Source organism: Gallinula chloropus (assembly GCF_964237585.1).
Source record: "Gallinula chloropus genome assembly, chromosome: 2".
Classification (NCBI taxonomy): domain Eukaryota; kingdom Metazoa; phylum Chordata; class Aves; order Gruiformes; family Rallidae; genus Gallinula; species Gallinula chloropus.
In genome coordinates, this window is record NC_140086.1 from 118,400,118 (window position 1) to 118,412,690 (window position 12,573).

A 12,573-nucleotide genomic window follows, 5' to 3' on the forward strand; every position below is an offset into this window, starting at 1 on the left:
ATGGATGCCACCACGCTGGAACTGGACGCGGTGAAGTTCGCGCAGCTGGCGGTGCAGCGGGACCAGAGCGGGCGCTACCAGGAAGCGGTCTTCTACTACAAGGTACGGGGGGAGCCGGCGCTGGCAGCCGGTTCCCTCAGGACACCGGTGCTCCCTTCCCCTTCGCTGTCCTGACGTCCCGTAGTTTTGCGCTGTCCCCACCCCCCCAGCCCCGACCCCCAGAGGGACGGGGGAGGCCGGGGTGGGGGGGTGGGGATTGGCCCGCCGCGCCCCTGCGGCCCGGCCCTACGGCCGAGGAGAGGAGCGGTGTGCTAGCGCTGCCTCAGCCGCTCGCCCGCTCGGCGGCTGTGGCCTGGAGAGGGGCTGCTTGGCCTCGGGAAGAGGTGACGGCTTCGGCCGAGAAGAAAGCGGAAGGCCGGGCGTGCGCGTCGAAAGTTTGTCTGCCGGCCCGAGGGGCGACGTCCTTTCTGCGCGGGTTGCGAAACGCGTTTTCCCTGCGCTTTATTTTGGGGTGGGAGCGCGTACTGCCCGTGCGCTGCTGCGCGCTGGTGGGCTGAAGGGTGGCAGTGCCGCTCCGGCCCTGGAAGAGTGGGGACGGGCACTCACTCTGCTGCCGGAGGCACCCCGGCTTTATTTCTCGTCTGTCAGAAGGGGTTTCTTTGAAGCCGGTGTTTACCCGTGTGGCGGTAATCGTTCCACGTACTCCATTATCCCGCCAAAGCACTTCTCTTCCATTAGCTTCCTAGGGAGCTGCGTAGATGGCTTTTTATTTCATGAGTGCTATATGTCTTTAAAATGTACAAAAAGCAGAGGGTTATTCTCGTGGTGGCCTGTGAAGGTGTGAAAGGATAGGAAGAGCAGTGTCATCTTTTTTCTTTTTCAACCTGGTTGTCAGTGCAGGATGAGCTGAGTTTATATATGTGAAGTGTGTATATATATATATATGCCAAAGTTATGGTTGCCCATAATAATGCTGATAACCTCAGCAGCAATGTGTGTCCATGGTCTGATAGCTGTGTGCAGTGCCACTTTCTTACAGGGCACATCTCAGGAGATCTCAAAGAAATTACTGAAGGCTCTTCAGTTAAAAAAACCCAGCTTTTTTAATTGTGCAAATAATCACTCTTGTACACTTTTGTGTGGCATATGGAAAAATCACTTCCCCATGCTGCTTAAGGGTGGTGTTCTTACAAAAATACATCCCTGGTCATCTCGGTGCGCTTCACGCTACGCATGACAAAGAGCGTAAACTAGACACTGTTTTCTTGTATGCAGAAGCTGGGCCACGGTTACAACACTGTTATGTGATAGGAATGCCTTGAATCATAACTGCAGCTGAGATCTTTGGTATTCAGACAGGCAGCTCTTGGCAGTCCAGGATTAGATATTGACTCTTGTGTCAGGTTGTATGTGAAGGTCGTGGTGCTCAAGCCTTTTGTGGTGAGGAGGAGCGAGAGCAAACTCAACAGGTATTGCTAAAGCAGAATTCTTTAGGTATGGTTTAGCCTAGGTAAGTTTGGCTTTGCTGTTGTCAGAAGAGTCAGCATCATTGTAAGATTTTTTAAAAAAGAGTAGTTACAAAATATCATTAGTAATTTGGAGGTACTTTATGCATGTTATTTATTTATTTATTTTGGACAGTGCAAATAAGATCTGGCTCATCACCAACTTTCTTATCAACTGCTCTAAGCAGTTCAGAGCCCGCTGGTGCAATTATGAAGGGCGTGGGAAAGCTTGGGTGCTGAACTAGGTTCTGCAAGAACTTGACCATAAGGATGAAGCATGGGAAATCCTACAGTTCGATGCCAATAGATGAACAACAGACCTCTGTCAAGGGAGTTCCTACAGCTAGCAAGTGCTGTCTGCTTCCTGCCAGCCTGTAACTTTGATCCGTAGAGGAGGGCTGCATGTGAACCAGGTTAGGGTAACTTGTTAATGGTGCTCTGCAGTGTCAGAAGCATACCTGGGCACCTCACGACTTCAGAACTGCAGAAGGCTGTTGCTAAGTTTGGCTGCTGACCAGCAGCTAGCGGCTTGCAAACTGATGATCAGTACTTAGCTTAGTGTGACTGTGACACATGTGCCAAAGAACAGCAGTGGCACTGAAGAGATCATAAATACTAACTCTGAATTGCACAGCCATCTTGTCACTGGAAACAGTTGGCGTGCTGGCTCTGCAAGCAGTTGCTCAACTGCTTCAGTCCTTTAGAGGCTTAATTTATAAATTACTGTTTTCATTATGTTTACATCTTGAAATCAGGCAAAACAATTGTGCTTGAAATCACAGAAGCAACATCAGTTGCGTGTTGGTTTTGCAGCACTGGCTTGAAAATCCACACTTGGTCTTTGTGTCATGTGTAGACAACTTACCATTACAACCCAGCACCTGTTGTGTGTGGTATGTCACAGAAGAATGTGTGCATCCTTTAAACAGATATCTGTAGTGCACTTTTCCCCCCTGCAAAAAATAGTTATGTGCTCGACATAACAGTAGTTAATTGCTACCTGAAAGTGGAACAGCACCTCCACTTATCTTTCTGCTGCTGTGGACATTTTATGGGATGTAATACAGCGATGGGTGTTGACAAGGAGTATGCACATATTTCTCTGATCCTGATAACATATGTAGGCTGTATTGGGATCCTCTTTAAGCTTGGGCAAACTAGGCAGGTGTGCGAGGGAGCAAACTGCTAAGCTTGACAAAAATCGTGGCCACAAAGTATGTGAGAGTGCCTCTGGCCATGGCTCTGTGCTTGTCCTGTGCAGAGCAGCCACTCTGAGCACCATCTCTGTGGAGCAGCCTTCTAGTAAACTGTGCTGCTTCCTACATATCCAGCCTGCTACGTGACTGCCTCCTCTCTCCTACTGCTGCTGGGAACACGAGCGCTGCCACAGAAGCCCGGGGGGGGGGGGGGGGGGGGGTGGTTTGCATGCCAACAGTGAGGGCAGAATAAGGTTTTTATCCTCATTTTTGAGAGCGACAAATTTCAGTTCTTCATATGCTTCTGAGACTGTGTCAGCTCTGTTTATTGCAGTCCTGCCAAACCTTCCATGTTTCTCATAAATTTAGTGAATGGATAGACAGCTTATGCAACTGAACCCGTTGTTTCTTAATAGATCTGTGCAGTATGGAAAAAGCCCTAATGCGTATGACATACTGTGCTTCTGAGGCTTCTGCTCCCTCCTGCAAGTATTTCATCAATACCCTGGTGGTTTTGCACATGCAGACATTCACAAAGCAAAGTTTGAGCAGCTAGGAAACTTTAAATTTGTAGACTTTCCAGGTTTGATAGCTTTATGTGAAAAGACTTTCTAAACAAAAAATCCATGCATCAGATTTTGAAAAGCATTGCTTTTATTCAACTCTCATTGTTTTCAGATTAAATGCAAATAGCTAGGTATATATAGCTAGTGGCTTGTGAGCTTTACCTAACTGGTTTCCATGCATGCTTCAAAAAATGTATTTAAAATTGCCTCTAATTCCATGCATTTCCATACAGACAGACCTAAGAAGATCTGGCCTTACAGAACTTGAAACTTGTTCTTTCTATCAAAATTTCCCTTCAGCCACAGAATCCTTTTGCAGATGTAGGGATTTCCTTCCACCCATCTAGTGGCTGCTGTAAGCTCTGTGTTTATGGCAAGTAATTTTCTAGGCAGCAAACATTAACTTTGTCTCAATTTTTTTGCCCTGCAGGAAGCTGCACAAGCCTTGATTTACGCTGGGATGGCAGGGTCCAACTTGGAAAATATTCAAGAAAAAATAAATGAGTACTTAGAGAGAGTTCAAGCTCTCCATTCAGCAGGTGGGTAAGGAGCTTTCTAATTAAACCTCTTCTTAAATTAATTGAGTGGAAAGCCTTTTTGGTGCTGTGAAAATATGACTCAATGATGTTTGCTCTCTCTTTCATTATTCTAATTTTCTTATCCTTTGTGAAGGACCACAATGAGCACATCAGTAGTTTCAATTCTGCTACATCTGAAACGAAATGGAGACTTACTTTCTAAGGACTTGGGTGTGGGTATTCTTTCCATGTAAATATTCTTAGGAACCACATCTGCACAGCAAACCTGAGAAAGTAATTAAATATAGCAACAGAAATTGATCAGCAACAAATCTAAGCCGCAGTGGCATGATGGATTTGAAGCAAGTGGGTTCTGGTATTTATGTAGAACTAGTTATTTTGAGAGGGCAAAAGAGCTTTTCACTCTCATAAGGGTTTCCTTGCTTGATCCAGTTTCAGTGTTTGTGCTTAGACGAAAATCAAGTTTTTGCATACCTGCAAATTGTCATCTAGAATCATAGTATCACTTAGCCAAACAGGAACATTGGGAGGTAGATACTGATTTTTATTTTTTTTTGGAACCACCTTGCTCAGGTCCAGTCAGGTCCTGAAAATGCCTAAGGACAGAAATCCCCCAGTGCCCCTAGGGGCAAATTCCAGAGTGCAGTTTGTTTTTTGTTGGTGTTCTTTTGGTTTATACATATAGTTGGATTTTGCTCTGTTTTAGCTTATAGCCAATGGCTCTCATTCCTTTTATTTGCACCACAGTGAAGAGCCTGAATCCATTTTTCTTGATAACTTTGCAGTTACTGGCAAGTTGCTGTTAGGTCCTCCCAAAGCCATCTCTCCTCCTGTCTGGACAAGCTGTGCTTCCCCAGCTCTTTCTCAAAGGGCTCCAGTCCCGATTATCATAAGGGACCTGAGATTGGATGCGGTATTCCAGATAGAGTCTACTGGGTGCAGAGTAGAGGGGTGGCAATTGCTTCTTCCAACTCCTGGCACAGCCCAGGGTGCTGTTAGCCTTCATCGCTGGCTTGGGCTCACCAAGCTGTCCCCCAGGCCTTTCTCTGCAGAGCTGCACCCTGCAGGGTGTTAGTCTGTCCCAGGCAAAGGGTGAAGCATTTGTCCTGGTGGGATTTCCTGACGTTCCTGGCACCCTGTAGCTTTTGCTTGTCTGTGTCTCTTTGAGTAGCAGCTGTGTCAAGTGAATCGGTTTGGTGGGGTCTGCAGCCTTGGTGAAGGTGCACTCCATCTTCTCCTTCAGGTCACTGAAGGAACTGGTATATTACCTTAGATGAATGTGTTTTCACAACTGATACAGTATTTTTCATAATTAAACATACTTGTCTCTAGTGTAGTATGAAAGAGTTTTTATTTGCATTGTATATACATTAAATATCCCAAGGGCGTGTCTCTGCTTTGGGAAGGATGGTGGTTTCTTGACCTTCAAAAATGCTTTTAGTAAAATTTAGGAGGATTTAGTTCCCAACCCGAAAATTACCCATATGATTAGATTACTTACTTTTTGGTACCATGTAAAGGATGTTTTTACATGTCAGCCACTGTAGAAAGCTAAATACTTTCTTTTTCCTTTAGTTCAGTCACAGAACACAGACCCTCTGAAGTCAAAACAGCAGTTGGACTTGGAGCGTGCCCACTTCCTAGTTACACAGGCTTTTGATGAAGATGATAAAGGCAATGCAGAAGAAGCTATAGAATTGTACACCGAAGCGGTGGAACTCTGTTTGAAAACAGTATGTTAAGCTACACTTAACTTGGTGGAATTATGTGATGGTAAGAACTTCTTCCACTTAACACAAGTGACTGATCCTTAAAGGCTGGCTTAAAAATGGAGTACCTGTATTTCTAAAAAGTCTTTTTTAGTCTTTTTTTTTTTTTCCCCATTATGTTTAGTTGGTTTTTTTAGTGTTTCTTCCAGTCTTTGTTATGTTGCTATTCAATGCTACAAATTTATGGGGACTTATGATTTCTGTGTTTTTCCTGAACTGGATTGTACTAAACGCTAGAAATATTCTGGAAAATTTTTCATGTTAATTTTTGCCCTGGAGCAAATAAAGCACTAAAACAGAAATCCAGAACAGTTAAAACTGCAGATGACTTGCTAACGTGTCAGCTGTGTTACTTTCCAACTACTGTTAAGGGAAATTTTTGTGCATAACGCTTTCTGAAAACAACGGTCTGCAGATGCCAAAACCAGTAAAAATACTACTTGATTACTCAGTGTTCAACATTAAAGCTGTTATGAGTAAATTCAGTTCACTCTGAAGTGAATGGTAAGAATGAGTTGGCCATTACATAAATGGAGAATATAATTACAGGTACTGCTTTTTTCCCTTAAGTCCAGTTGCCTTAACTAACTCATTACAGGAAGAACTCACCATCATAATGTAACTCCACCAAGTCTGGTTTTTGATTTTTTTCCCTTCTTTTCCCTTTTTATAATGTAAATATGTGTGGGTTGTTGGGAGGGGAATGGTACTTTTGCTACATGCTAGAGCAAAGCCTTCTTTTCTCTGAATTCTGTGAACTGGTTTTGTGTAGGCTAAAAAGTCCTGGTGATGCAGTGTAACCAGATCAAGAGTTAGCAGAACTGCTCTAGTTTTTCCACTTAAGATGTTAGAGCAAAACATTTTCAGTCTATCACATAAAATTTATTTTAGCAGCAGACTGTTTTTCTTCTGCTATGTTTCTCCTTCTGTTGTGTCTGTGTATGCAAGGACTGCTTACTTATGTTGAAGCTAGTCTGAAATTATCCCATGTTTAACAACTGCTTTTATTGGGTATTTCATTAGGTACAGACACTGATGAAGTTTCATTTAATCTTGGCTAGCATATTATTTTGTTAAGATGACTGTAGGCTTTATCCCTCAGGGCGATCAAAAAGTACCTTCTTCCCAGGATGAAAGAAGATTGAAGGAACTCTGCTATCTTGAAGCTTTGCTTCTGTCTTTTTCCTCAGTGTATTCAGGTGGAGAGATTTCTTTCTTCCTTACCCTTGAACTTCTCAGAGAACAGCCATTCCTCCTTTTCTATGGCCGACTCCTAGATGGGTCTCCTGGTGTTCCATCTCCACTGCTTACCTTTATACAACTTTCAAAGTCTTTTCCACTCAGGAACTGTGGAGTGTAATTTATTTGCAAAGAAATCTGTTGCTCCTAGAGGGTGTTTCTAGTTTTGTTTCTTGTGGTGAAAGCTTGCCTTTCTTTCCTTGGTTGATCCAGCTGACCTGGAAGAATTGGTCAAGGTACAAAGCTAGAAACTGAAACCTGGCTCTGGGTCTCTCAGGAGAAAGCCACACCTCATGTTGTATCTCTTGGTAACTGCTTAACTGCAGAAGCCATGCTCATCTGTAAGGAAAACAAAACCATAAACTGGTTGTATGAGTAAATTGTCAGCTGACCTCTGACTGAGAACAGAAATTGGCACTCTTGACAATCTCATTTGGTGCCCTGTCATAGATTATTTTATGCATTCAATGTGCATTAACAAGGTTTATAACTTGCAGGCAATGTAGTTTGTTTGTATTTTATGAAAGTAAACATTCAAATTAATTTTTTCCCAAGTAACCATATTTATTTTTTGATGCATTTGGGGAAAAGAATTGGAACACATCTAAGCTCAGTAGTATAACTAACATTTGTTTTTGTCTTCTTTCTGCCCATAGTGTTTTAATAGGTTTAATTCTTCTGCGACATTTTAGTGTGCACAGTGTTGCCCATGGTGAAGAATATTAAATACTACTTTTGTTCCATGAACATTTGCTAGAACAGCAAAAAATCCCCCCAGCTTATTTAGTATGCTCTTTATGCTGAGATTTTTAAAACCATGTTTGCTTATTTTGCAAGGTTTTTTTTAAAAAATAGTTACTGTTTGCTATAATCTGTAAGCGTGGAGTTGCTGCGTTCTCTACAAATGCTGTAATTTATAAGCGTAAAGCCTGTAAAACCTGTAGGTTTTTTGGATGTGTAGCTTTTTGTTTTGTTTTTGCACTTAAGGCTACTGAAACTTCAGAAGCAGCCCTCCAGTCAAAACTGAAACAGCTGGCTCGGCAAGCACTGGATAGGTGAGTATTGCCAATGTTAGTAAACATACTTGCTGTCAGGGAGAAATGCACTCTCTGAGCTGGATTTTCAGTCTAGGGTGTCCTGTACTGCAGAGTATGGATTCTAGGTAGACCTTGCTCCTGGAGAGTTTTCCTGGGTAGTAGCTGTCTGCTGCTGTACTGCTGAATATAGTAGCTGTTGTGCCAACTCTCTGGGAATCTTAGAACATGCAGAAGTAGGAAAGGACTGTGTATTAATTAGTACCAATGCACTGCTGCAATTTTCAAGATAAAAGTCAGAGTACTATGCTGTTGGTTTTGGCTTCTGTAAAAACACAGAATTCAGGCCAGCATTAAGTCAGGTTGTCAGTGTGCTGCATCTGAAATGGATTATTGTTTTCCTTAGGAAAAGTGGTGTTGATGAACTTGGGTGTTTGCTCATTCCATTTAACATACGTGGGAACACGAACCAAGCAAATCAGTAATTGAGCCATATCTATATTTTTATCATTGTTGTAAACAAAATGCATTTTCATTTGCTTCAGAGCAGAAGCACTGAAGGTATCTGTGTCAAAGTCATCTCAGAAGGAGAAGTCAACTGCAACTAAAACAAATCAACCAGTCAGAACATTCTTTCCACTGGGACCTGATTTTTCTTTGAATGATAAACCCCAGACAATCAGAGCAGTACAAGCTAGTGAATCTCAAGGTCAGAGATACACTGCAGAGGAGATCGAAGTACTCAGGTGAGTTGAAGAGAAGTTTTTACACAATGTTATAATTTGTGCTCACGTTCTTTTGCATCTTACGCGGTAGAGTGAAACAGATGAAGCATGAGGTGTATAAGCAGAGCATTGGAAAACCACCTCTTACAAACCCCATTGCTGGTATTACCTACACATTAATGAATCCCCATATTGTCTATGTTAATGTAATTACTGGCTTTTATACACAGAGCATACTTTGTAGTTTGTATTTAGAGAATAATTTCATGTAACTGGCTACCAGGATTATTTTTCATAGCCTTATTTTTTTTGTTTTATGTAACTTACCTGATTGAGTCCATGTGAAGGAGCTGGCTCTGAGGAGCCAAGGTACAAAGATGTTTTTATTGATTATACAACTACCACATTGCTGCAAATTGAGGAAGCATAACATCTTATATTCTGTGACTCCTGTTACACTAATTCCTTTTGCTTTGATTTTATTATATGTGGAATAAGATCAAATAACACATATAACCTTTAGCATAAATTGTGATTTTTGAAACCTATCAAATATATCTTGAAAAATAAATGCATTTTCTGATAGGCGTTTCATCCTTCTTCCTCTTCCCCATGCAATAAAAATGATTGCGACAGAGGTGATGCTCAAGACTATTCAGGATTTGATCATAAAACATTCAGTCTGCTTGTTGACTTTAGGGGATGTAAATGGACTTGAGGATATGGTTGTGAAGATAGAAATATACATGTGTTGGAAAAGTTGCAGTGCATTAAGAATCGCCTTATTAAAACTTCATCTTTTTCCTTTTGTAGTGCCTGTGCAGTAAATGTTTCTGTTTTTGTGGGTGGTTTGAGTGGGGGGCGTCTTAGGGTTTTGTTTTTTTCAGACTTGCAAGAGAACTTCAAGTTGTTTCACATCTTTAATCATTATTTAATTAAAAGAATTTCACCTACCTTTTTTAGTTAACTCCTCATTTGAAGCTTAAATTGCATTCACATTTAAATGCAACTCTTTTATTTTTCTTTATTTAGAAAGCATTGTGTGCTTTAGTGAAAAATATACTAAGGAGATATGCAGTATTTCTGTTGTTGTTTGACAAAGTATTCCAAAATGCTGCCCCAATTAGATTAAATTTAAGCATTGCTAATTAAGTGCTGTTAGCTTATGTGAAGACTGTCTTTAATGGGAGGGTTAAGTGACTTGAGAAATTCTATTTCAACAAACGTCCTTTAAAATCTAACTTCTAGAACTGTGAAGAGGTGTCTGACTGATAATTGTTTCTATCCTGGCATGGTGACTTGTCTGCAGTTATGTACTTGAAAGGTTGGTGACTGAGCCATCAAGTACCCTGCACTTCGAACCCAAATAAAGACAGAGAGGTTGTTTCATTTTCAAAAAGTAGTCATCTTGTTTTCAGATGCACTGTGCTGTTAGCTTTTAAAAGCTAATATTGTTGTTACTTTTTGGAGCTTAGACTTTAAAAGATGATAGATAGGCTTGTAACTTTTTTTTATTATTGTTACGACTTGCAGGAAGACTTCAAAAATTAATGGCATTGAGTATGTACCTTTCATGAGTGTTGATCTGAGGGAGCGTTTTGCCTTCCCTATGCCATTTTCGTAAGTGTGATTAAATTACTGAACTTTACTCTTGTTTTTATTTCTAAAGCTTTCCCATATTTGGTATTTCTATGTTTTCTCTTTCAAAGTTTAAAATTAAGTAGGCTTTTAAGCATAATTGAGGCAGAGTTAGTGAATGCTGCCACTTCCTTCTCCCAGTCTGATGCTAAAACTTTAATGTGAGCTGATCCTGCTCTGCAGCGCTTTTGTGGTTATGTCTTCAAGCCTCTAAGGACACCATTTTATTTGGCTTTTTGGAGTATGGGGCTGGACTAACAACTTGGGTCTGTTCCCTGATTCTGTTGAGTCTGTTTAATGAGTTTAGCTCCCTGTGACTCAGTTACCTGTAAAATGAAGGCGATAGCCATTTATTCTGTAAAGAACTATTCCAGGGAAGAGATATGCAACTGCTAGACCTTCATTCATGTCTAATGATAGTGTGTTAACATTACATAGCCAATGCAGATTAAAAAAACAGAGTAATTCTGTTTTTCATTTTTCCACTAAGGGCTTGTCAATCAGACAAGCCTCAATATTTTCAGAACTAAGTAGAACTTCTATTACCAGTTCATTATGTTGAAGTAAAACAAAGAATTTGAGTTTCTGTTGGTGTAGGTGGCTTTTTTGGAATTCCCTTCTCCTGTTCAGTCCTGTGACGAATGAAGCTATTGGGTTTTATTTATTTTTTTAACCCTTTTACCTTTTCCCTCCAAAATCACAGACTTAGCTGTAATGCTCTTTGTATACAGAGCTGTAGTACAGTATCAAAGCTGTGTAATTGTTCTGTGTGTGTATTTTACATAATCTACCAAATGTATATGAAACTGGACATAAAATGAAAAGCTTTTCTGAACTGCTGTTGATTTATTTCTGGCTTTTTCCTCTCTCTCAAAACTAGTGATAAATGTGGGAAGTTACCATTATCCCCCAAGCAGAAAGCAATGTTTGCCAAGTGGGTGCGACCAGATGACATAACAAATAACCCTACCATGATTTATACTGTGTCAAGTTTCAGCATAAAGCAGGTAAATTGTTCCTAATGAGAAATGTGTGCTGCTGCTGGCAGTCTATTGATAGGGACCTTCTTGTTCAAAAAGGAATGTCCAAGTGTGAGAATGTTTTCCTTGGTTCTCATGAGATTAAATAAAAATAGTATCACTTCAGATTCTAGCCATTTTCTAGCCATGAGAATTACCAGATGTGTTAGGAAAAATTTGAATTTGAATCCCAGCTGAAAATACTGTTTTTCAGAAATGGTGGTAAAGTTAGGATGAAAAATAGGCAAGGTGTGCTTGCTCTGCAGCAAATTTTTCACTTAATTTACCACATGGTAAAAATAATGAGCAAGATTTTAAAATTTTTGTTCAATGGGAAGCAGAGTGGCCCTTTGAGAGTAGTGGAAGTGACTTGCTTAGTGTTAAATTGCAGATGGCCCAAGCTGTTTTTAAATCAGCCATAGATTATGCCATTGGATATTGTTTGTATTACACAGCGTATTATGGAGGGGAGGGGAGCAAGTGTGAGTGGAGGGTGAGATTTGCCTCATTGGCATTAATAATTGTAACTGGTTTGCTCTGTAAAGGCCTCACGTTGACCAAGCATAATTTCCTGTCTTTTTAGCAGTACCTTTGCTTCTCTTGGTTCAAATCTTTCCTTTTTGAAGGGAATTATTAACGGCAAAGTTTCCATTTGTCTTTCAGTATCTGATATATTAGTAAATGTCCTCTCTGGTTTTCTTTTCTTTACAGACAATAGTGTCAGATTGTTCCTTTGTGGCATCGCTAGCCATCAGTGCAGCATATGAAAGAAGATATAACAAAAAATTGATCACAAGGTAAGTAGCTGTTGCTTTCAAAGATCTTTTCAGACTTGGTACTGCCAAGCTTCTGCAGTATCTTGAATGACAGTTGGACGTAGTGAAAACTAGCATTTATCTCACCTTCATCTCTCTGGGAGTCATGTGGCTCATGTCAAATGTATACTGACATTGCAGTCTTAACTTCACATGTACTTTGAGGAGTAATAAATAGTTTGGAAGGTTTTTTTTGGGTTTTAATAGAAATTTTACTTATAATGCTTTAGGAGTTTATTTTCTGACTTTGTTATGCCAACCTCTGTGCAACAGAGATCTTGCATCTCATAGAAGTAGTTATCAATCCTATCTCAATTCCACCCCTGTGGTAAATTTGGCACTGGTTTTAGAGACCCTGCTGGGAGCTCATTGCCAGACCACTGTGTGAATACTGTTCTTGGATTATTTCAGTTTGTTAGATTGGTTTTGGTTTGGTTTGGTTTTTTGGTTGTTCTAACGCATATTCGTTAGAAGTGAACTTGTTGAAGGGCAGTGATTTCTGCACTGCCTTCTCCTTCTTCAAATGTT

At 40.7% G+C, this 12,573-nt stretch overlaps 1 protein-coding gene across 3 annotated transcripts in view; it reads left to right on the forward strand.

Moving 5' to 3' along the window:
- Positions 1 to 12,573, forward strand: part of CAPN7 (calpain 7) — a gene marked incomplete at its 5' end in the record, with an annotated part of 29,124 nt that continues 16,551 nt past the window's right edge. Inside the window, 8 exons of one of the 3 annotated variants that reach the window (XM_084260178.1) lie at positions 1 to 102; positions 3,698 to 3,806; positions 5,382 to 5,539; positions 7,802 to 7,869; positions 8,394 to 8,594; positions 10,107 to 10,193; positions 11,092 to 11,218; positions 11,942 to 12,027. In XM_084260178.1, coding sequence (XP_084116304.1) covers positions 1 to 102; positions 3,698 to 3,806; positions 5,382 to 5,539; positions 7,802 to 7,869; positions 8,394 to 8,594; positions 10,107 to 10,193; positions 11,092 to 11,218; positions 11,942 to 12,027 — 938 coding nt within the window. The remainder of the gene's footprint in view (positions 103 to 3,697; positions 3,807 to 5,381; positions 5,540 to 7,801; positions 7,870 to 8,393; positions 8,595 to 10,106; positions 10,194 to 11,091; positions 11,219 to 11,941; positions 12,028 to 12,573) is intronic. The other 2 variants (XM_084260179.1, XM_084260180.1) reach the window with 2 other exon arrangements.